We start from the raw sequence: 23,839 nt of genomic DNA on the forward strand, positions 1-23,839 counted from the left end.
GCATTAGTCGCTGCAGATTCACATGCGCCTCCCCGGAAGCCTGTAGCCGTTAAGAAGTTGATCTTGAACATTTGTAAATTTGAAAATATATTACTTTAAACTACATTATGTACATTACTCCATTGCATGGGCACTATTACTAGCATACACAACTCCTACCTCACCCTCTGCGGGGGAAAACAATCTAAGATGGTGTCGACGCCCATGCGCAATGGAGCCGAAATGGGAGGAGTCCCTCGGTCTCGTGACTCGAAAAGACTTCTTCGAAGAAAAACAACTTGTAACACGCCGAGCCCAACACCAGATGGCGGGATGTGCACAGCATGTGAATCTGCAGCGACTAATGCCACAAACAGATGTACACTGGGTAAGTGACATTTTGCATATATATATATATATATATTTTTTTTTTTTTTAAGGGCCTCAGTCAACCAGTCTACAGACCCTCATTGTCTTTCAGGCCCCCACCCCTCTGCGCCAGTCTGGGGGCCGGTTGTTGCTCTGGACCTCAAACCATTCACTTGTCGACACCCTCATATCGGACGCAGCCCAGCAGGAGTGTTTTTTTCCCTGATTCCTCTCTGCCAGGCCACCACATTCAGGCCATTGTGGGTGGGGGGAGGAGGGATTATGCAGAGGCCTCTCGGGGTGCCAGTTGTTGTCACCACCAGCTTCCTTAAGGCTCGGGGGAGTGCTTTTGCATAGATCTGCCGGTGAGGCCACCTTACCAAGATAATAAAATAGGATGTAAACAAGGATTCCCAGTGTCAGCTTAGAATCCTGTGGTCCTGGGCAAACCACTTAGGTGCTGATTACGACTTTGGCCTTCGGGCCGCCAGTATGGCGGTTGGCAAACTAACCATATGGCATCCATGAAAGGGATGATCTAGGAATGTGGGGCCACTCTTTTTTTTTTTTTTGGGGGGGGGAGTGCCCGGGACTCATAGTGATCCCAATCCGACCCTGCTAGGCGAGGATACCCCAGATGGAAGTTTTGCTTTTTGTCTGGAGTCAGAAGTTGAGTTGTTCCTCTGTCAGGTTTGTTGATGAGGTCACGATGGGTGATCTTGTAACCGGTATGAAAAGACTTTCTGTGGAATGCGCATCAACAGGGTGGGAGGGTTTGCTGCGTGTCCGGGGTTGAGGGTGTAGAGTTAGATGATGGTTTATCTGCGGGGGTGTCCGGTTCCAGGGGTCATGGCACTGGGCACGGTTTTGCTGGAGTATCCCTTAAGTAGGTTGCCAGGGCTTCTGTTGGGGAGAACAGTGATCTGGAAAAACCTAGGGAGCCGCATTGTCACCTGGTCAAATGGTGACAAGTGGATGAGGATGTAGCAAGCAGGAACTGGAGGTCAATAGCAAGTGGCAGGCTAGGTGCCCAGGAATCTACTAGTGCAGTCGTGCTGCGGCCTGCTTTAAGTAGGTCCTGGGGTGGCTGGGGCTTCTGTTAACTTGAAAAACAATGAGCGGGAAAACTTGGGCAACGGCAGTGTCACTTGGTCAAAATGTAGCAACTGGAGCAGGCTGGAAAAAGCAGGAACTGGAGGACACAAGCAAGTGGCAGGCTCGGTGCCCAGGTGCCTACTAGTACCGTTTCTCTGTGGCCTGCATTAAGTAGGTCCTTGAATGAGCAGGGCTTCTGTTGGCAGGAAGAACAGTGAACTGGAAAACCTGGCCTCACCAGTGTCGCTTTGTCAAAAAGCAACAAATGCCTAATACAAATAGTTATTGGAAATATCACTGTATTCAGTAACTGTGTACTGCTGATTGTTATCATAAAGCTGTGAACAGTTTATGGCCTTCTTAATTTAAACATTTTTTGTGAAACTTTAATCACTTGTTTAAAAAAGAAAAAGCATGAGTCATACTATAGACATCAGTACAAACCTACTAAGCCCGTTCCTATCACTGAGTTCAGATCCTCACTGTCACATCAGTAACACCTGCATCACAGAAATTTGAGACCAGTAAGTACTTGTGGCTGCAAGAAGACCCCAGGCTTGGTGGAGAGAATGACTTCCTCCTTACACTGTCTCTTGCATGCCATTCTGCTTGGGCAAATCATCTTAATTAAGAGTGCCAAAACATCATAAATGATAGGTGAGTTTGAATATTGTGCAAAATTGCTACGACCTGACATTCAAATCTCCTGCGAGTCCACTTAAGAAGTTGCCTCTGTACCACTGAGTGCAGTTGCAAGCAGAAGTCTACATCCTTTACAAAAGTAAGCCATAGATCCTATTCATTTAATTAACATGAAGGAAGGGAAATGTATTTCTGAAAATTCTGGTTCAAATAAAGGGACTGTAAAAATGCAGGCTCATTCTCGATTTGCAAACAATAAACAAATCAATCAGAATTGAAAGGTACATTGTGTAGGGCTCTTCCCCGAATACACCCTTAACTCTTCGAAGTGGGAGCTTGGCAAGATGGAGGAGCGTGTGGTTTAGGGGAATGTTCCAGCTAGCCTTAACAACATCCTGTACAGTCCAATGCCCAGTTCTGACAGCGGAGGTGCTATCCATGCTCAGACAGCTCTGTGTATACTGTGGAGTCGGTATAGCACTTTAAAAAAACAAAAAACAGGTCCAGGCTCAAGGATGTTGATTGGTGCCTGATAGGTGCTCCAGTCTTTGTGGGAACAAGATGGTGGCCTGAGGACAGGACCTCATTCTCCAACATGGCAGTGACGAGGGGACCCCAAGTATGAAAACTAAGTGATTCAAATTTTCTCCATCTATACTCCACAGGCTCTGAGGTTGCGGAAGTTCTTTTTAGAAGTAAAGCAAAAACTACGGGGACTGCAACTTCCCTGCTCTTGGATGATCAGAAAGAATAGTGTTAAGCTGATGGTAGGGATGAAATGATGGCCTGTGTATCATCGTCTCCCTGGTGAAAGAAGACTACACGTTGTGACTGCTGATTGCATGTTTCGATTCACTAGCATCAACAGTGTTAAAAATGTATTGGCAAACTGTTAGATACACAGTGTGGTTACTGGCATGCTGAAGCATGGGGGATGGTGTTGAGGTGTTTATAACAGTAACTGCCCTCTGCCCCAAGTCCTAGAGGTGACCTGTGTGGGTTAGAGCAGCTGAGGTGGTTAGTCCTACTAGGCGCTGCTGTAGACTTTTGCTGGCAGAGGGCACGGGTGAGGTGACAACGACCAACACTTTCATTGTGTGTTGTGTTTTATAATCACAGTAAGATGTAGAATTTAAATTGGTTTGTATCTTAGGACTGGTGACGTTTAGAGACACAGCAGTCATATATGGGGAACCTCATGCAGTTTGGTTATTATGGTGTATACCTGATGGGAGGTTGGAATTTGACACACGTGATGTTCCAAAAGGCTTCTGAGATAATGATGGTGGGACAGTAGGGCGGAACATGCAGTGGCTGAAACGTATTGCTCAGTGAACTGACAGTGACTTTCTGTTAATGCACTACTTTAGCACACCATAAATCAGGACACTAGAATTATCAGATGAAATGGTAGGGTTGTGATAGATTATAAAAGAAGGTACAGAACACACACCTGCATGAGAAGGCAGGGTATTAAGATAGTTTTTCGGCAGGAGCCATATTGGACACTGGATGAGGCAGTTAAGATGCAGAAAGGTCCGTAATATTTCTCATTTACACAAGGGGTGTCGATACGGGTGGCCCCAGTGATTCCATTCTTGCACTGATATATGAAATCCGATATAAAGGGAAGATATGCGTTGTTGTATGGTTTTCTCCATAGGAAAGAGGTGTGCCTCCTGGATGGATATGCACCGAACGTGGATGGCAGTAATGTTTTTCTGGAAAATACTTTTGTTGATAACCCCATTTATAGAAATACCACTTCTGTGAGCAGGTGATTTTAGCTGTATCCTACATGGAGAAAGGTACAGAGGCCTGCCGAAGTTGGGCACAAAGGCAGCCATGACAAGGGCGTTAGTAGAAATGGTGGGAAGGGTGGATGTGTGGAGGGTGTTGTATCTTGAGGGCAGGCAATATTCTTGTCACTTCGTAACGCACAATGCCTTCTGTAGATTCATCATATAGTACAGTGGTCTTCAAACTTGTTAATGAATAATCGAGCCCCCCTCTGAATTATTCACTATGCTCTTTTAAATTAGCAATGTTTAAATATGTCTACACTTATTTTTAAATATTGCAGTTAAGTTCTGTTACTGTTTTAAAAATGCAATCAAATACATAATGCCAAACTATTCTGGTAACGCACGCTTTACTAACATGTAACAGTATCCAAAGTGTGATTATTAGATGTGGGGGTGAGGGGTTCTAAAGAGTACTTGAAGTCCCTTCTCCTTTGACACAATCCCCCACCTTAAATGTAAATGACAAAACAGGTTTTTGATGGCCCATTACAGAGCGGTTTTCTGCTGCTCAGTATTCCACCTTAAAACAAAGCCCTTTTATCAGCATAATTCTGCTTTTGGCCAGAGCCTGGGGCCCCCTCGTGGGATCACTTAAGGCTCCCCTAGAGGGGCCCACCCCACAGTTTGAAGACCCCTGATATATTAATTGCGGACGCTCTGTTGCTTCAGATACTTGAGGTATGCTATCTTGGCAGATTGCTATAGGACCATACACCTCTTCTGATTTTTGTTTTTCATTTGAAGGCAATAAGGCGCTTATGCACACCAACGTGGCACCTGAGCCCAGAGTCATTGCAGGATACAGCATTCAGAACTCATATAAGTGAATCCCTCCAAATATATTGCAGAATTAATTTGGGGTGGTGGTGGTATGGCATCTTGTCAGAGAATGGACTGTCCTGAAGGTCATATTGAGAGGGGAGTCCCTGGGCAAGACAATTAGGATTTTACAAAATCAGACCTTCTCAGCTTGAGGTCGGGGTGATGCTTTTACAATCATGAGAGTTAACTGAACTGGACACCAGCCGAAGTAGTAGAAGCTAAGTGGGAAATGGGGTGACCAGAGATGTGCTGAATAAACACACACTAAAGGAGTACAGACAAACTTCTTAAGGAAGGGGACAAAACTGGTAAGCCCCTGGCTTGGCTATTGAAGGAGGACATGCCCTCTCTTCTGATGTATCGTTCTGTAAGTCTGGGAGTATGGGTAACCCATCTGGATATAAAAAAACAATGCCCCGCTGAGGCGCTTGGCCGAACTATCTAAAAAAATTGTTTTTAAAAATCTGCTACAGCAGGAGCACTGCATGATGGTGGTACTGTGACTTGGCAATCCCGCACATAATCGCAGAGACCATCACAATGTGCTGGAAGTAGAGCTCTAAAAAGATAAGTTATTAGAAGCTATCGAGTCAGTGTTGGGGTGAAAAACCCAGGTATTGGATGGTACACAGTTGGAATTTTACAAAGCCTTTTCTGGAGTACTGACAGAAATTGTTGGAAGAGTTTGCTGAAGCAAAGCAGAATGCCATCTAGCCACAACCTATGAACGAGGCAATTACAGTAATGGTCACAAAGCCGGAGAAAGACCCACAATACTTTGACTCTTATAGACCTCTATCCGTGATCAATATGGATGCCACAGTACTGACAAATTTATTGGCTGAGAGACTGTTGCTAGTTACAGTATATAAAGACAAGGGTGGAATTCTCCCTAGACGTAACACAAAGCTGAATCTGAGATGAATAAATCCCATGCTGCATGAGTTCGGGTGGACAGATGTGAATTCTTCCTTAGTAGCTCTTGATATATACAAAAAAAGAAATGTTCCCCACTCTTGACTGGAGCTTTACGATGCATGTTTCACACAAAATGGGCTCTGGACTTAACTTTTTGGCACAGGTCAAATTATTGTATGGGAATCTTGATGGCAGGGGTCAGATCTGTAGATGAGGTATCTGACGTTGCTGTTTGCCCTCTCCATTGAGCCTCTGGAAATAAAGCTAAGGAAACATTGTGGGAGTTGGCAGATGCGATACATGTGTTGTCATTATATGTAATGACACGCTGGTTTATCTTACCAGGCCTCGCATTTTGGTACCTGTACTGCTATATACACTTCAGTTGTTTGGTCGGGTATCCGGTATAGAAATCGGTGCAGACAAAATGGTACTCTTGCAGTGGGGTGTCTGGCAAGGGTGAAAATTATCAACCTGCCTAAGGGGGGTCTTAAATGGGAGATGGAATGTTTTGATGCCTTGGTGTAACTATAGCATATATGATGGGAAAACAATACCACTGTAATATGAGGCCTGCATCTGGAGGGACTCGGGCATCAGTAAAGTTTTATAACACAATAATGGGATGGGTGATGATGCAAAGATGTTGTTCCTCCTTCGTTGCCTTTATGTACTAATGAATAGGATGATGCTGGGAGGCACTGCCTTTTGCACTAGAGAGGCAACATATCTGAAAGTAGTCCATGCATTGTGCCCCATACCGCACTTGCTTGCGTGGGAGGTGGTGGTGGTGAACAGGGTTTATGGCACCACCCCTTTCTCTAGAGCAGTTGACATAAATTGGATACAACCCTTAGAAATATAGGCAGAGATATGACTGTAGTACAATGAGGGTGACTGTTGCACACCTGGAAATCTAGAACTGGGTGACTGGGTAACCTTCACCGATGCACAAGAACAATTTGGTGTAAGTTCCGGTGAATTCTTGCAATATGGTAAATTGGCTAAAACAGCCAGAGAAATGTGGTGAGAGTTCCCTGGCAGGCTCCTCCTGCTAGGGCTGCAATAGGTATGCTATTGGAGATGGTTTTGTGTCCCAGGCTGATAATCCTCATGTTTAAGGCCCAGAAAAAAGATCGTGTGAAACCCCCCAGGAAGGCAAGACTATGTTGGGAGGCGTATCTGGGGATCAGTTGACAGATGCGTATGGAAGGTGACGTGTGCTGGTTAAGAAGGTGTCCAGCAACACTTGTTTCCAAATTACACTTGCATTTTCTCCCCTGTACCTATAGGCTGTACAGAATGTATATACATATACCTCAGATGTGACTGACATCCTGCAACTCACCAAATTGTAACCATTCTGGGTTCCATGACATCATTCAGATTCATAATGCTGAATGCACTTCTCTGCATAATCCTGTCCAGAAGTACTTGAAAGGTCAATGGCACTAGTGCTCTGACACCTCGAAGGAAGGCTGATCATAACACCAGCAGTTCGTCAATCACTCTTATGGTGATATCATCCAAAGACCCTTTTGCAGGGAGTTTCTTTCGATCCAAACAGCCATCTGTCTTTCGTCACAGATGCTTCTGAGAGGCTTGGCAAGCGTCAAGGATCCTTTCCTGACCCAGAAGCATTTGGTGCCAGATCAAAAGTTCACACCCCATTAGCCTTCAGGAGCTCAGAGCAGTGTATTTAGCTCACAAGTCCTCCTTTCCTACTATCAAGTCTAATTTAGTACTCATTCAGGCAGACAACTGTGTACTACCACACTGCAAGGAGCAAGATCACAATTTACCTTCCAGGTAGAGAGCAGTGCAGAAGGGGATGCTCTCAGCACGTCATTTAAAAAAAAAATAGTGGATGCTAAACGACTAAGTGCTGTAAAACACATTAAGCTATGTGCATAATAGATGCATTTGCCACCATAAATGCCCAAACATCCACTCTAGATTCTACCAATAGAGGCTGAAGAGAAATATTTTCTTTTGATAAGGTGGTCCAGGAAATGTCTGTGCTTTTCAGACTATCTCCCTGATCCCAACCAGTCTCCTAAAAATTGTGTACTTTAGTGTCACTATGATCTTGATTTCTCCTGAAAGGCTACGTCTCTCAGAATTGCACTTATAAGAATCTCTACATAAGAAGATTTCTTGCAGATTAAACTTTTCTTCCATATTCCACAGCCAAATCTTCTTCACCAAACTTTCATCATTGAGGTTGGCTGCAGTGCACACGAACACATTAAATATGAATGTCAATCAAGAGTACATGAACTTCATTAAAAAAGGAATAAGCCATACCTGGTGTAACTAGCTTTATCGGTGTGCAATTGTCTTTACCTGATCCACCACACTCACATCCTGGATACAATCGCTCACTAAAAGGGCACAGACTGAAAGTGTAGCTTTAATCAGGGAAGACACAGTAGGACTTCGTAAAAACCCAATAGCCCACAACTGGGACGCCATTATGGCTGACCTACGCAATGACTTGCCCAGTGTGCAGGTCAGCCATGATGGCATCCCAGTTGTTGGCTGTTCGATTTTTATGAAGTCCTACTGCGCCTTCCCTGTGTAAGGCTCCCAGTCGAAGATGGCTGCCTTGGAAAAACAATGCCATGGCCAGGCCAAATGCCCTGCCTCTTGCCTCTCCAGGACCCTTATAGCAGCAGGAGCCCTTGGTCACCTACAATTCTAACCATGCGTCAAACCCTACATAGCAACTGTGGAACTTCACCAATGATGCCCTCCTTCATGAATTCATCGAACTCTGAATTAATCCTGCTCTCTCCCTAGTACAAAGGACAGAACCTTTTCCCCATCAGTCATTATCCTTAGGTCCTGTCAAAGTGAACCAAGGTACCTGACACAACAGACCATGTTGGTTCCCTTAAAGGAGCAATGTCACTTTTCAGCTTTGTCATTTGAAGCGTAAACCTACATTACCCTTTTTCTTCACTTTGCCTTTAAAAAAGGTATTTAAAAAAAGTTTCTGCCCACAACCATCAACATTAATGACTTTTTAAAGTCGCATTTGCGACTTTTTGTATACAAAAATAGCGGAATTCTCAGAGTTTAGCCTGCAGAGAGGCTACTAAAAATGCCTTTTCCAAGGAACAATCCTAATATAATGTTGTCAAAAGTCTTCCATGGCTAAAACCAGAAATGGAGACTGTGTGCTTTCTAAAACACTACGTGGACCAAGGCCTTACACTTGGAGGGGCTTTGTTGAAAGTCAAGATTACAGAATTGCAAACAGTGACACAGAGCCTTGAAACCATTGTGGACAACAGAAAGGGGATCCAATAAGAAATGAATGGGCAGGGTGGAAAGAATGGGCTTGAGATATCTGCTCTAAATGAGTGTGGTAACCGTGGTGAATGGAGCATTGCATGTGGTAGAAGCTGTTACTCAGTTGTAAGTCTACGAACAAGTTGAAATAATGGATAATGCAGTAACTGTCTCCAAGACCAAGGCTAATGTGTTATTTCTCTTGCAATTTTTTTTATTTCAGATGAGGTGGACAGTCTTCTGTGTGAAAGAAGGGAAGGCGAGCATGATGCAAGCAGGCGTTTGAAAACTGAATTTTTAATAGAATTTGATGGTGTAAGTGATAATCTATTATGCTTAAGTTCCTTTTAATTTGTTAATTACTTTATGAATGCATTTTCTGAAGTCATTTATTCACTTGGTTTTTTGCTTGAAGAGAGAAGACAGGTCAAGAGTCTGCGTAAGACACACAGTTCTAAATGGGTTGCTTCCTGCGTTATATTTCCAGAGTATTCAAACTCTAGTATTCAGTCTGCTGTCTTACAATGTCTGCCCTGTATGCTTCACCAAAAGGAAGCCCTTCAGTCTAGAATGCCCTTTGTCTATTGCTTGAGTATTTTCTGAACCGTTGGATAGCAGTAAAGATTGAACTCCTTAAAGCTGCTTACAATGGAGAAACACTTCTTCTCCATCATTGAATCTTTCCTAGATTCACATACTTGAATCATTCTCAGTTATCAAGCTGGGAATCCCTAGTATTATTATATTATTACAATAAACACTATTAACATGCCAGTAGGCCGAAACAGTGTTTGCATAGTAGCTGTTTCGCCTAATTTGAAAGTATCCAAACTGCCCTATGAGGTCAGTGTGCTTGAGCTGCCCCTTTCCTGAAGGCCACCAAACCGCAGACCTCTACCACAAATTGTATGTGAGGGCATCCCAGAAATTATTTTTACTTTTCTCTGCAGAAGTTGGATTTATCCCAGGATTTTCTGTGTTTGTATCTGAGTATTTTGGATCTGACTAACTTCAGCTACACCTTGCAGTCAGTCTGTAGTTTTGTTTTTGTGTTTCTGCCTGACCAATGCAGACACTCCTTTACAAGTGTATAAAGAAGCACTTCAGTAAGGACTATGTTTTTTATGAAAACCCCTGAATATTTGCTGGTAACCCACACATAGCACTTGTACTGCTTCTATCCTAAATATATAAGCTACACATTGTGACATTTGTATATTTCCTTTTAAACCCTTGGTACAGAGAAAGGAGACAGGCCTTATTTCTCCAAGAAAAAAAGGATGAGGATGCCTTGGCCACTCATGGGAATACCCTGTGCTATATGGATGATTACTTGCACGTTTCACTTCTGTGAAGAACCAATAACCAAAGCAACTAGGTCTTCCAGAGCTGGAGTTTCAAAATCGGCATCTATAAATGGCTACTACGAATTACACCCCCTTGTTTGAGTAATCACATCCTGAAAATTTGGCAAAAATATTTTTAGGACATAAAAAAAAAAAGTGGTGGATGGAGAGCTTGATTTAACTCCACCATTGCTGATGACTCGGAGATGCATCCCAATCCATCATTTTTCACCCTCCTTGCCACTTGAGTATGGCCTCAGCCATATGCAACTTAGTCTTGACCCTGCTGCAAAGGGCACAATACAGCTTTGAACTGCCAGGCCAGGTCCTCCCTGAAATGGAACACAACCGAGGACCATTTCACTCTTATTAGGACTCATCAACCAAATATAGCTGGAGGACCTGGCCTATGGGAGGTGGGTCAAGACTGATTTGCATATGGCTGGGTCCAATCTGAGGTGGCGAAAAACCATGAACTGGGATGCATCTCCAGTGATTGCCAGCGGCTGAGATTAATTCAAGCTTTCCATCCATCACCTTGTTGTCACAAAAATGTCTTTAGAGCATTCCATGCCCACAATGTTGTAAAAACGCAGCTCGGTAGAAGCTCTTCTTTCCCACTTTAACCATTGTTAATGGTATTCGTTTTGGCATTGGCAGCTTGATTAGGTGTCTCCCCCTTGGCTTTTCATTGCTGGCAATTGCATCTCAACAGCCATTTGCTTCCCTGGTCTCAACTGTGTTCCTTTGACTTTGCCAGTGGTCCTGTCAGCTGTGCATTCATTCAACATCTCCAGTTTTACCTCAGCAGTGCATGTCATCTGCTTCTGTTAGTGTATTCAGTCTGTGGTAGGGAGCAGATGCTTTTACCGTCTCTCATTGAAGTCCGCGCAAGAAATAGTTCCACAAGATACCATTCTGCATTACTGGAGATAATAGTACTCACCAGCCTTCAATCACAATTGAATGTATCAGCCCAACAACTGGTGCATATTTTGGACACTGGAATCGGAAGACGGCAACATTGAGCAAGACTTTTGGACCACTTATGGTCCTGCACATTTGAATGTACAATATATCTCCGACAATGGCCAAGACAGAGAGTAAAATGCACCATCAGAACAACATGTACAGGATAAAAGGATCCTAGGTACTACTCTGAGGATTACCTATAGTACAGTGGTCAAAGACCTGTCCCTCTGAGGCTCAACTTTACAGAGGATTACCACTGAGACTGTTGACCTTTCAATGACACTAGACTCTGTGGGACCTCCAACAGTAACCAACTCAGTGGACCTTCAATGCAAAGCTTCCTCTACAGCCATTTTTGTAGGTTTCCCAGCACCCACAGCCAAGTGAAATGAAATGAAATTACTTTTATTGAGCACACTACACCCAGGGGTATTAAGGCACTAAGCCAGCTATGAGACCGGTGCCCCTTGTAAGAAACGGGGCCGAAAGACAGTTATACAAAATAGAAGAACAAGGCAAAACTTTAAAAGCGAGAACCTACCCTGAAAGCTATCTACCAATGCAAGATGAAAATAGCCAGGTTTTAGGGTATTTTCTGAGAGAAGAAAAGGAATTGATCTCTACAATATAAGTAGGTAGGGTGTTCCATAGCTTGGCAACAGTGATGGAAAATGCGTGACAGCCCCATATGGCCTTTCAAGTCTTCTGGGCAACCACATTTCTGCTGGATGCTGATTTCAGATGTCTACTAGGCATGTACAACCTGAAGGATGACCTGATGGCCAGAGAATCCCGTTGGTGTAAGGCCAGAAAAACTGTGCTGACCACGTTAAAGATCACCTGTTTCCTGACTGGTAGCCAGTGGAGGTTTCCCCTCCTTGACTGAGATATATTTCAGGGTATTCAGTATAAACCATGCTGGCGTTGTGCACCATCTGCAGATTGTTCAGAGAGGATTTGCTTATGTTGCGGTATAAAGTATTGCAGTAATCCAATCATAAGGTAATTGGCGCAGTTGCCACTAATTTGTATAGATCTGCTGGGATGAATGGAAAGATATTCCTTAAGGTTCTAATAATGAAGAAACAGGTGCTGGAGACTTTATTGACCTGCATGTTGAAAGTAAGGGAGTTATAACTGAGACTATCAAGGTTTTTAACTGACTCCACAGGAGAGGATATGGGACCACAGGAATCTGGCCACTATATCTCAAACCTAATAGATTGCTGTGCTCTGAATACCATGACTTAGGTCTTCTCCACGTTAAGTTTTAAAAAGCTGTCCCTCATCCAGCTTCTTGTGGCCACCATGCATTGTTTGAATTTATCAGCCATCAGAGGCAAATTGTCTGTAAGGGAAACTATGATTTGCCTGTTGTCTGTGTAGGATAACATCTGGAAAGCTGAAAGACCTCTCCAAGGCTGCTGCTTGGGGGGGTTGTCACACACAAATTAAAAATAGTGTGGTTTAGCAAGGAGCCCTGTGGCATCTCACACGACAGATTGAAAGCCTTAGCCTCATACTGATCACAGCTAACAATTTGACGTCTGCCTGTAACAAAATAATGTAAACATTCAAGAGTTATGTTGTCCACACCTTTCTGTTGTAAACACTGGACCATGCGCTTGGGTGAGACTGTGTTGAAGGCCGCCGACAGATCCACCATGACCAAGACAGCAGTCCCACCCCACTCTGGTCCACCTGAGTTCTGAAACAGTTTGCTGTTATCATTAGCCCCGACTCTGTACTACATCTACTCCTTAAACCATTCTGGGAAGGGTCCAGGAGATCGTGATCTGTAAAAAATCTTAACTAGTTCTTGGCTCACATATTTCTCTAAAATATTTGCAAGGGTGGTAGTAGACAGATTGGGTGGAAGTTCTTAAAATCTTCGAGGTCTGCATTAGGCTATTTTGGTAGAGGAATTGCAATAGCTTCTTTCCAAGGCATAGGGAATTTTCCATTACCCAAGATGTGATTAAAAAGCTTCTCCAAATAGTTTGCCAGTTCGTCTAGAGTGGACTGCAGAAGTTTAGGGAGACATGGGTCTGTAGGAGAACCTGATTTGATGTTCTTACACTTGATGTGCTGAAATAGGAAAACAAAACTAACTGGGGTTTGATCCTGTAATACCTAAATGGGGGAGAAATCAATCAAAACAAGAACATGCAGAACACCTACTGGCTATCAATTAAATACATCGCAAGCACATGAATTGTGTGTGTAACAATGAATCCTATTATTCACAACTCATTACTCAATTGCATTCTACATTGTACACAAAAAACTGATCTTATAAACATAGTTTAGTGGTAAACTCAACAACATAAATCTATTTTAAAAAAGCGATCCCCTACAAACAAGTTGAGTATATAACACAATAGTTTTGTTATGACAAGTTGTAAGACATCCAGTTTATAGATCAGATAAGTACCACAATTATTTAAACATATCAAATGACTTGAACAAAAACATTATACATTGTTCAGAACAATGCAAAACAAAAATGAAGAGCTACCCACAGATGACATTTTTGGGTTTGCTTTAAAACACTTCATGAAGTCCCAAATAAAATAAATGAGTGGATTTTATATATGCAGTCCCATTTCTTATTGGTCTCAGTCCTTTCATTCTCTAAAAACTTGATGTTCAATGTAGTTATAGATTTGGAAATGGCCACTCCACCTTCCTCATGAAATTTTGTGGACACATTTCACCATCGAAGATATGGCCCCAATTGTTTATATGAGGTCATCATCAAGGCAGACCACCATTTCTCACATCTGGACCCTGGGAATGATAGGGGATGTCCAGACATGTTCAATTATATTTAGAGGTATATTTCTATATTAAAATGCATACCCACATAGAAACAATTATACTTGTGCAAAAACTACTCCTTCATGTCACCAATTAAAAGCTTGAAAAATATCAATGTCACCTACAGTGATCGAGAAACACCAGTGGTAATAAGAGTTATGTGAATCATACTTGGCGTAGGCACAAAAGAGTAACATGTTTCAGGAAAGTCACCTCATTCGTGACTCAATCATTAAGTCATGTACTCGCCTTAAATCAGCTTTTTAATTCTTATGAGTAGTCCTAAATGGAGAGACCAACAGAAGACGTGCAGGTATAGTTTAGTGTGTTTTGTGAGCCCAGTTACTCTGCGCCCTAAATTATCCCAGTGAACAAGTGTCTTAGAAGGCTGGTAGGACCACAGACTTTCCCTGTATTCTTGTTATTTGTAAAAACGTGTTTTCCCTACCCTTGTCTGTTATCATTTGTCTTCCTGTTTTTCTGCAAACTTGGTGCCTTTAAACTGCTGATTTTTACCCGTGGCTGTTTGATTTTTTCCTCCTCGTTTTTTTTTTTTAAACAAAAACTGCATTAAGCTACTCCCTTCTCCCCCCGCCTTTTATTTTTATTTTGTATTTTTAATTTTTTTACAAAAGGCTGCATACATCTCACTGGCTAACTAGCGTGTGTGTAAGAGACTGCTTAATCTGCTCTGTGGTTTAAACTGTGTTTGGAAAGTGTTTGCACCACTTGTTTTTGCCTTGGAAAAAGTCATATATTTGAATGTGTGGTAAACAGTATTTCAGTGGTGTCAAATTTGTCCCTTACCTGAAACGTAGGATCTGCTAGCTTGGAAGCATGGATTGTGCCCGTTTGTCTGCAAGGGGATTCTGAATAGAGGAGCACCTCTCTCCTCCCTTCCACAGGTGCCAGGGTTTAACATAACCTGGCCCTTCTGTAAGTCTGTTGGTTGCTGTATTTGTTTTTGTGATTGGTTGTTGGCGCTAGTATTTTTGTTGGCTTAGGGTTTGTGTTTTGATTGGCTTTAGGGATAGGATTTCCTACTGGTGTTAAGAGTATAGGGATTACATTCTGACTGGTGCTAGGGCTCCTGTTGGGCTAAAGGTTTATGTTTACTGTTCTGATTGGTTGTCAGGAATAGGCTTCTGGTTGGCACTAGGGCTAGGGTTCCTATTGGACTAAAGATATAGGGCCAGATGTATCAAAGTGTGAGCTGGGCCTTCACCTGCAAAAATATTCAGGCACAAGGAGAAACCAAAGGCAGTACATCAGCCTTCACAACCACATTATCCCTTGCTTCCAGCTTCTCCACCACCTGATACTCCACCACCTTCACCTACACATTTTTCTCCGCAATCCAGTTTCTTCACAGGGGGCTAATATGGGTGACACTCCTTACAATGTAGACCCATGGGATTTGTTTGACCCAGACCCTATTCCATTGAATGCTCCTGATTTATACCCCACTAGACCATCTCCACCTGAAGACACCACTGCCTATAATCAGGTCATTGCTATGGCAGCTGCATATCACAATGTGCAGTTGCACTGAGGTCCCATAGAGGATAATTTTCTATTTAACACACTATCATCTACGCACAAGAAGTATCAATGCCTACCAATGCTCCTAGGCATGCCTAAGCATGCAGATGACATTTTTAAGGAGTCAGTGAAGGATAGGGTAATTACACCAAGGGTGGACAAAAATTACAAGGCTGCAACTTCAGAGCCACTCTTCATCACACAACAATTACCACCTGACTCTATTATTGTTAGTGCAGCAAGAAAAAGGGCAAATAGCCAGTCCACTGGGGATGCTTCTCCCCCGATAAAGAAAGCCGCAAGTTTGATGCAGCAGGGAAGAAAGTGATAACTCAAGTTGCTAATCACTGGAGAATTGCCAGCTCCCAGGCTATTTTAGCCAGATATGATATAGCTCATTGGGAAGAGATGGAGGAATTCTTACAATATCTCCCACCAGAAAACCAAAAAAGAGCACAGCAGATAGTGACAGGGCCAGGCTATCTCCAACAACCAGATTAGATCCACCCTAGATGCAGTAGACACCACAGCAAGGGGTATTAACACTATTCTGGTCATCAGAAGGCATGCATGGTTGTAAACTTCAGGGTTCAAACCTGAGATACAACAGGCAGTACTCAATATGCCTTTTGACAAAAAGCATTTATTTGGCCCAGAGGTGGATACCACCATAGAAAAATTGAAAAAAGACTGAGACAGCTAAGGCTATGGGTGCCCTTTATACTACACGTGCTCTGGGTACTTTTTGTAAGCCCCAATTCAGAGGTGGTTTTAAACCATCAATATCAGTGCCCTCTACATCCCAATAAAAGCTGGGATAACAATATTACACCAGAGGGTCTTTCAAAGGAAACAACTTTAGAGGTAGAGGTAAATCCACCGCCACAAGAGGTGCCTCCACCTCCTCCAAACAGTGACTCTCTACACATCTCCACACAGTATACATCTCCTGTGTGAAGAAGACTGGAATATTTCTAACAACAATGGCACATTACATCAGATCAATGGGTGCTTTCAACTATCCAGAAGGGTTATTGCCTAGAACTCATCTCTAATTAACCAAACATTCCCCCTCGCTCGCACAGGATTTCTCTAGAACACCTCAAGAAGTACAATAACACCGATTCAAAGGTGCAATAGATATGGTACCTATACCTCAGCAAGGGACAGGTGTATAATCTCTATACTTACTTATACCAAAAAAGGATGGTACTCTCAGACCAATCCTAGATCTCAGACCCCTCCATCAGTACATCCCCCTCAGAGCATTTCCACATGGTTACTCTTCAGGATGTAATTCCCCTACTACAAAAACAGAACAACATGACAGCATTAGATTTAAAAGATGCTTACTTCCACATTACCATATGTCCAGCACATCGCAAATACATTCGATTTGTGATAGCAGGCAAGCCCTACCTGTTCAAAGTGCTACCCTTTGGAGTAACAACAGCACCAAGGGTTTTCACCAAATGCCTAGCAGTAATTGCAGCACACCTCGAAGGCAACATATACATGTCTTTCCCTATCTGGATGACTTTGTCATAAAAGCCAGCACCATTCAGACCTGTCAGTAGCACACACAATATACATCCAAAACACTACACAGTCGAGGGTTCACAATAAATTACCAAAAATCTCATCTGCAACCAGCGCAAATACAACCATATCTGGGAGCAATTCTGAACACTCAGTCAGCATTACCGTACCCAAACCCAGAGAGAATTCAAGCTTTACACAATCTCAGATACAATACAATCAAACTTACACAGTAAGGTTTATCATGAAACTGTTGGGAATGATGGCATTTTGCATAGCAATAATACGCAATTCACGTCTAAACATGAGACCCCTACAACAGTGTCTTTCACAACAATGGTCTCAGGCACAGGGCCAACTTCACAATCTAGTGTTGTTGCACTGCCAAACTTACAACACTCTGCAATGGTGGAATCCCACCAACTTATCAAAAGGGCAGCCATTTCAGGACCCTGTGCCACAGACCATAATCGCCACCGACGCATCAATGACAGGTTGGAAAGCCCATCTCAACAGTCTTACTATACATGGAGAATGGGACTTAATTCAACAAACTTACCACATAAACCACTTGGAATTGCTAGCAGTGTTCCTACGACTCAAAGCATTCCAACCACAGATCATACACAAAACAGTGTTGGTAAGGACAGACAACATGACAACAATGTTTTATCGGCAAAAACAGGGGGGGGGGACACTCATCTAAATTGTCCCTTCTAGCACAAACAATTTGGAAATGGGCAATTCATAATCACATTCAACTACTAGTGGAGTATATCCCAGGGATACGCAACCAACTAGCGGACCTCTTAAGCAGGACGCAGCAACAAATACATAAATGAGAGAGTCACCCACAAGTGATTCAACAGTACTTTTGCATGTTGGGAACATCAGACATGATTGCAACAAGCAAAAACGCAAAATGCCCAAACTTCGCACCCAGGAACCCACACCCTCGATCCAATGGCAATGCTTTGTGGATCAATTAGTCAGGGATATTTGCTTATGTTTTCCCCCTCTCTCACTAATTCCGTTTCTGGTCAAAAAGATCTGTCACATCTCCCTCACAATGATACTTATAGCTCCCATGTGGGCACGTCAACACTGGTACACAACACTATTGGATCTATCTGTAGTACCACATCACAAGCTCCCAAACAGACCAGACCTTTTGACTCAAAACAAAGGTCAAACAAGGCATTCCAATCCCAGTATGCTCAACCTGGCGATTTGGCTCCTGAGGTCATAGTTTGGATAGCTACAGCTTCCATCAGAATGTACGGACATTCTAAGGGAAGCACACAAACTTACAATTAGACAGTGCTATGCAGCTAAATGGAAACATTTTGTATATTACTGTCAACCCAAAAACATTGATCCATTTAAGGCATCAATACAGGATATTGTCTGTTATTTGCTTTACTTACAAAAAACAAATCTTGCATACTCATATTAAAATTAATTTAACAGCAATATCGGGTTACCTCCAAAACAGGCAGTATACCTCTTTGTTTACAATTCCTGTCATAAAAGCTTTTATGGAAGGCCTTAACCCCTCCTGTTCAGAGCCTTTTTTTGGCTATTTGGGGCAGTTTGCGCTTAGTCCCTCATAACTTTTTCTCCACATAAGCTACCCTTGCCAAATTTGCGTCCTTTTTTTCCAACATCCTAGGGATTCTAGAGGTGCCCAGACTTTGTGGGTTTCCCTGAAGAAGACCAAGCCAAATACAGCAAAGATTTTATTTTTTTTTTAAATGGGAAAAAAGGGCTGTAGAAGAAGGCTTGTGTTTTTTCCCCTGAAAATGGCATCAACAAAGGGTTTGCAGTGGTAAAATCACCATCTTCCCAGCTTTCAGGAACAGGCAGACTTGAATTAGAAAACCCAATTTTTCAACACAATTGTTTTGATTTTACTGGGGCATACCCCATTTTTACTATTTTTTTGTGCTTTTAGCCTCCTTCCAGTTAGTGACAGAAATGGGTGAGAAACCAATGCTGGATCCCAGAAAGCTAAACATTTTTAAAAAGTAGTCAAAATTCTGAATTCAGCAAGGGGTCATTTGTGTAGATCCTAAAAGTGTTTCCTACAGAAAATAATATCTGAAATAAAAGAATATTGAAATTGAGGTGAAACAAACAGCCATTTTGCTCCACGTTTTACTCTAACTTTTTCCTACAATGTCAGATTTTGGAAGGCAATATACCATTACGTCGGCTGGATTCTTCTGGTTACGGGGATATAAAGGGCTTGTGGGTTCATCAAGAACCCTAGATACCCAGAGCCAATAAATGAGCTGCACCTTACAGTGGGTTTTCATTCTATACCGGGTATACAGCAATGAATTTGCTGAAATATAAAAAGTGAAAAATAGATATCAAGAAAACCTTTGTATTTCCAAAATGGCCACAAGATAAGTTGTTGAGAAGCAGTGGTTATTTGCACATCTCTGAATTCCGGGGTGCCCATACTAGCATGTGCATTACAGGGCATTTCTCAAATAGAAGTCTTTTTTTTTTACACCCAGTCTTACATTTGGAAGGAAAAAATTAAGAGAAAGACAAGGGGCAATAACACTTGTTTTGCTATTCTGTGTTCCCCCAAGTCTCCCAATACAAATGGTACCTCACTTGCGTGGGTAGGCCTAATGCTCACGACAGGAAACACAAAATGGACACATTACATTGAAATCTGAGATGTACTTTGCAAAGTTCCTAGCCTCTAGCTCAGCCGGCACCTAGAGAAACCTAGCAAACCTGCAAATTTTTTAAAACAAGACACCAACATGAAATTAAAGTCCTGGACCCTACACAATCTAATAAAATGGACAAATACGCAGTACATAAACAGCAACCTCCACCCAAAGGGCCAGAAGAGGCTACGCTAGAAGTGGCAGAGCCTTCTCTGAGCGCCATCATGGCAGCGATATCAGACTTGAAGAGAACGCTGGAGCCCAAACTAGATGCAGTGACTACCAACGTCTTCTTTCTGTGAGCAGACTTTTAAAAAATGTCCGACAAGGTGTTGACAGCTGAGACCAATATTCAGGTGCTACAGTCCACTTCTAAGAGACTAGAAGAACAAGTACAACGCCTTACGAAACAGCACTCAATGATTGTTGCCAGACTGAAAGACCAGGAAGGAAGGGTAAGGAGAAATAATATCGGAGTGGTAGGCGTCCCGGAAGCTGCAAAGTAGTCAAGCATAGATCTCTTTCTGGGAGATCTTATAGTTAATACCCTTTGTCCAAAGCGACGTGTGAAACTTTTTTGGGTGGAATGGGCACACAGGGTGCTGATTCCACTGCCAAAGCCTGGGGTCTCTCTTAAGAACAATTATAGCACAGATTTTCAATCATACAGATCGCAACGCTATAATGCAAGCAGCCTGTACACATGGTGATCTGCACTTTGACAAAGCCCTCATACTGTTCTTTCTCGACTTTACACTTCTGGTACAGAAACAGCTACGTAGCTTTGATGAAGTGAAGAAAGCCCGATCAGCAAAGGAACTTAAGTATATGATGCTTTTCCCAGCAAAGCTTTGAGCACTAGTAGAGGGCACATCCTGCTTCTCTCCACACCGGCGGAAGCCTGGGACTGGGTTGAAGGCTGGAACCTAGCAGGGCAGCGGGCCAAAAAGGGAGAGACAAGAGGGCACTCGAAGACGCAACAAATGGACAACCACCTCGAGTGCAATCCAGACCACTCTGTCTCTGTGAAAGGGGAAGAAGTTTGATCCTTGAACTGCACAGGCTCCAGCTCAATGGTGGTGGACCCGCCCACTGCTGCCAGGGTTGAACATCAGGTTTGCAGGAGGGTGGGGGGGAACGTAGAGCTGGGAAGAGGGCGAGCCGTGCCCTGAGATATGCAAGACTATGAATCGAGCCCTCCTCCCGGGAGGGTAGACATGGGTGACGTTTATCATTAAAACTATCAAGTAGGATGCTTCAAGAACTATAAATTCTAAAAAGGGATGGATATATATTATCTGCATAATTTGCTGTATCTGGGCAGAGCCAGCCAACCCGTACCACATTTAATGTTGCAGTTTAGGCGACAGGCACTAGTTGGGGTAGTGGGCAGTTTTAAGCCTACTGTGCAGGGTAGCAGGGAGGGAGGGATGTAGTTTGGGTGTTCAATGGTCCAGTTGTTTGTGGTACTTTAGTGTTCTTTTTAAGTTCTGCTCATGACACAGGAAGTGAGGCCCAAGAGAGGAGAGGGGAAAGGAAGGATAGACCATTACACCAGGCACTCACAGGCCCACAACACAACCAGGTCCATTATGACGACCAATAAGCCTCTGCCCCTGAAGGTCATGACGTGGAACCTCAGTGGCCTGGGCAATAAAATGAAAAAAAACTTTGGTCCTACAGTTCCTTCTTAGACATGCACCAGCCATGTTTGTTACACAAGAAAACTCATCTAGAGGGCAACCAGCACAGGGCTTTAGTTTGAATGGGTTACACTCTGATGGCACATGCCGGATTCACCTTCAATTCTAGGGGAGTGGGTAGCTTACTCAAGAAAGCTACACCATTCGTCCCAGGTCCTGTGTGGACGGATCCATTGGCGGTGGGCCATGAATGACACCATGGACCTGGTAATGGACAGGATGACTTACGCCAGGAAGGGTGGGGGGCACCAGTGGTCTTATGGCCTTTGCATACTCATTGGGCCTGATAGACCTCTGGAGGGCACACAACCACATGAGGCAATTTACGTTTTTACCTACTGCTCATAGTAACTTCTCAGTTCTCGACTACCTGTTTATACATCAGGGGCTGGACGCTTTCAGGAGGTAACACACCTGGTGCGAGGCATATCGGATCACTCCCTAGTGGTGGTCACCCTGTTAGGCTCAATTAGAGACACTGGGCTGCTGCCCAGATTAGACCCATGGTACTTAAGAGTTTTTTTTTAAAAAAGATACTGGAAAGAGCTGAGCTATATTTCTCTGACAACCTGGGAACAGTGACTTCAGCTAGTGTATTCAAGAAGGCCTTCGAGGCAGTCATCTGAGGGCAGGCTTAAGCTCTGATGGGGGAGTTGAGAAATGAGCGGCGTCTTCAGTGTGAGGCAATTGAGAATTACATCCTTAAATTAGAATTAGAAACACTATCAGGGGATCGGTGGATCCACACCAACAGGAGCTGAGGGATCTCGCAGACAATAAGGCTCAAACTCATGCTCTAGCCACAAAGAGGCACTTGTATGAAGTGGGAGACAAAGCAAACAAGCAGTTGTCCTGGTTGGAAAGAAGGGACAGGAGCAGGAACTGGGTGGCTGAGATAAGAGATGAGGTAGGTAGGCAGCATACCATAGGACACCATTGCTGAGGTCTTTGCCACCTCGTACGAGCACTTATATTACTCCATGACTGCCCACACCTGTGCAGATTGCATGGAACTCCTTGGGGACCTCCAGGTGAAGTAATTGTCTGAAGCAGACAGCGGCATTAGATCAGGACCTAAAGGTGAAGGAAGTGCAGAGGGCGATCAGAGAGCCACTATTGTAAAAAGCAGTGGGCCCTAATGGTCTGCTCATAGAGCTCTGCGATTGCATGGCAGACATTGTAGCACTACACATGTTGGCAATGTTTTGGGCAGCCAAGGCGGGATGGTACCCTTCTGATGGATCAAAGAATAACGACCATTCTAGTCTTACATAAAGAGGGCAAGCCACACACAGCATGTAGCCCATATCGACCCATATCACTGTTGAACCTTGAGGTTAAGCTACTGGCTAAATACTGGTGAATAGGCTTCGACTTGATAGCATTGAATGGCCATATCTCCGTGCAGTCTGAACCAAATTGGGCTTCGCCCCTCAGTTTTGTGCATGGGTCCAATTGTTATACAGTGGCCCATGAGCGAGAGTAAGAGTCAGCAGGGTGACATCCTGCTCCTTTGCCCTCCACAGGGGCACGAGACGGGCTGTCCCCTGTCACCGTGGTTGTTTGCCCTGGCCTTAGAGCAGTTTGCCACCTGGGTGTGGCAGGACCCTATTATATGGGGTATTCCACAAGGGGGATGGTGGGAGGCTAGAATATCCCTGTAAGCAGATGTCCTCCTGTCACTAAACCCTGCTGCTGAGTAGATAGACTGTTAAATATCTTCCATCTATTTGGAGCATTTTCTGTATACCAAATAAACTGGGAGAAATCTAGAGTTTACCCTTTAGCAGGAGGCAAACTGATCCCACCTGCGAGATGTGTAGCTCCTTTGGCTGCAGGGGGATTCCCTTATTTGGGAATTTATGTAACAAGGAATCCATAGGCATTCCTCAGGCAGAACCTCTATCCACAATTAGCTCATCTCCGTGAAGACGTTTTGCACTTGAGGAAGCTCCTGCTTTCTTTGATGGGCTGGGCCTCCCTCTTCAAAATGATGTCAATTCCCCGCCTCCTGTATGTTTCTCAGTACGCACCATGTAAAGTGCTACCAGCCTTTTTTTCTAAGATTAATAGCTAAATGCGCACTCTTCTGTGGGACGGGGGCAGCCCCTGCCTATCCTTTGGTAAGCTCCAAAAAGGGGTGTTTGATAGGGCTCTAGCGGTACCAGATATCCTAGCATACTTTTGGGCCGCCCAGCTGGCCCCAGTCAACGAATGGGTATTTGCTGACAGGGAAGAACCTGCCTATAGGGTTGACCGGGGGCCATGGGAAATGGAGGGCACCTCTCTGTGCTCTATGC

At 43.6% G+C, this 23,839-nt stretch overlaps 1 protein-coding gene across 4 annotated transcripts in view; it reads left to right on the forward strand.

Annotated features, from left to right (window-relative positions):
- Positions 1 to 23,839, forward strand: part of SPAST (spastin) — a 465,871-nt gene that overhangs the window by 236,843 nt on the left and 205,189 nt on the right. For all 4 annotated transcript variants that reach the window (XM_069235003.1, XM_069235001.1, XM_069235002.1 and 1 more), the window contains one exon: positions 9,151 to 9,242. In XM_069235003.1, coding sequence (XP_069091104.1) covers positions 9,151 to 9,242 — 92 coding nt within the window. The remainder of the gene's footprint in view (positions 1 to 9,150; positions 9,243 to 23,839) is intronic.

The sequence above is a fragment of the Pleurodeles waltl genome, chromosome 5 (assembly GCF_031143425.1).
Source record: "Pleurodeles waltl isolate 20211129_DDA chromosome 5, aPleWal1.hap1.20221129, whole genome shotgun sequence".
In the NCBI taxonomy this organism is placed as follows: domain Eukaryota; kingdom Metazoa; phylum Chordata; class Amphibia; order Caudata; family Salamandridae; genus Pleurodeles; species Pleurodeles waltl.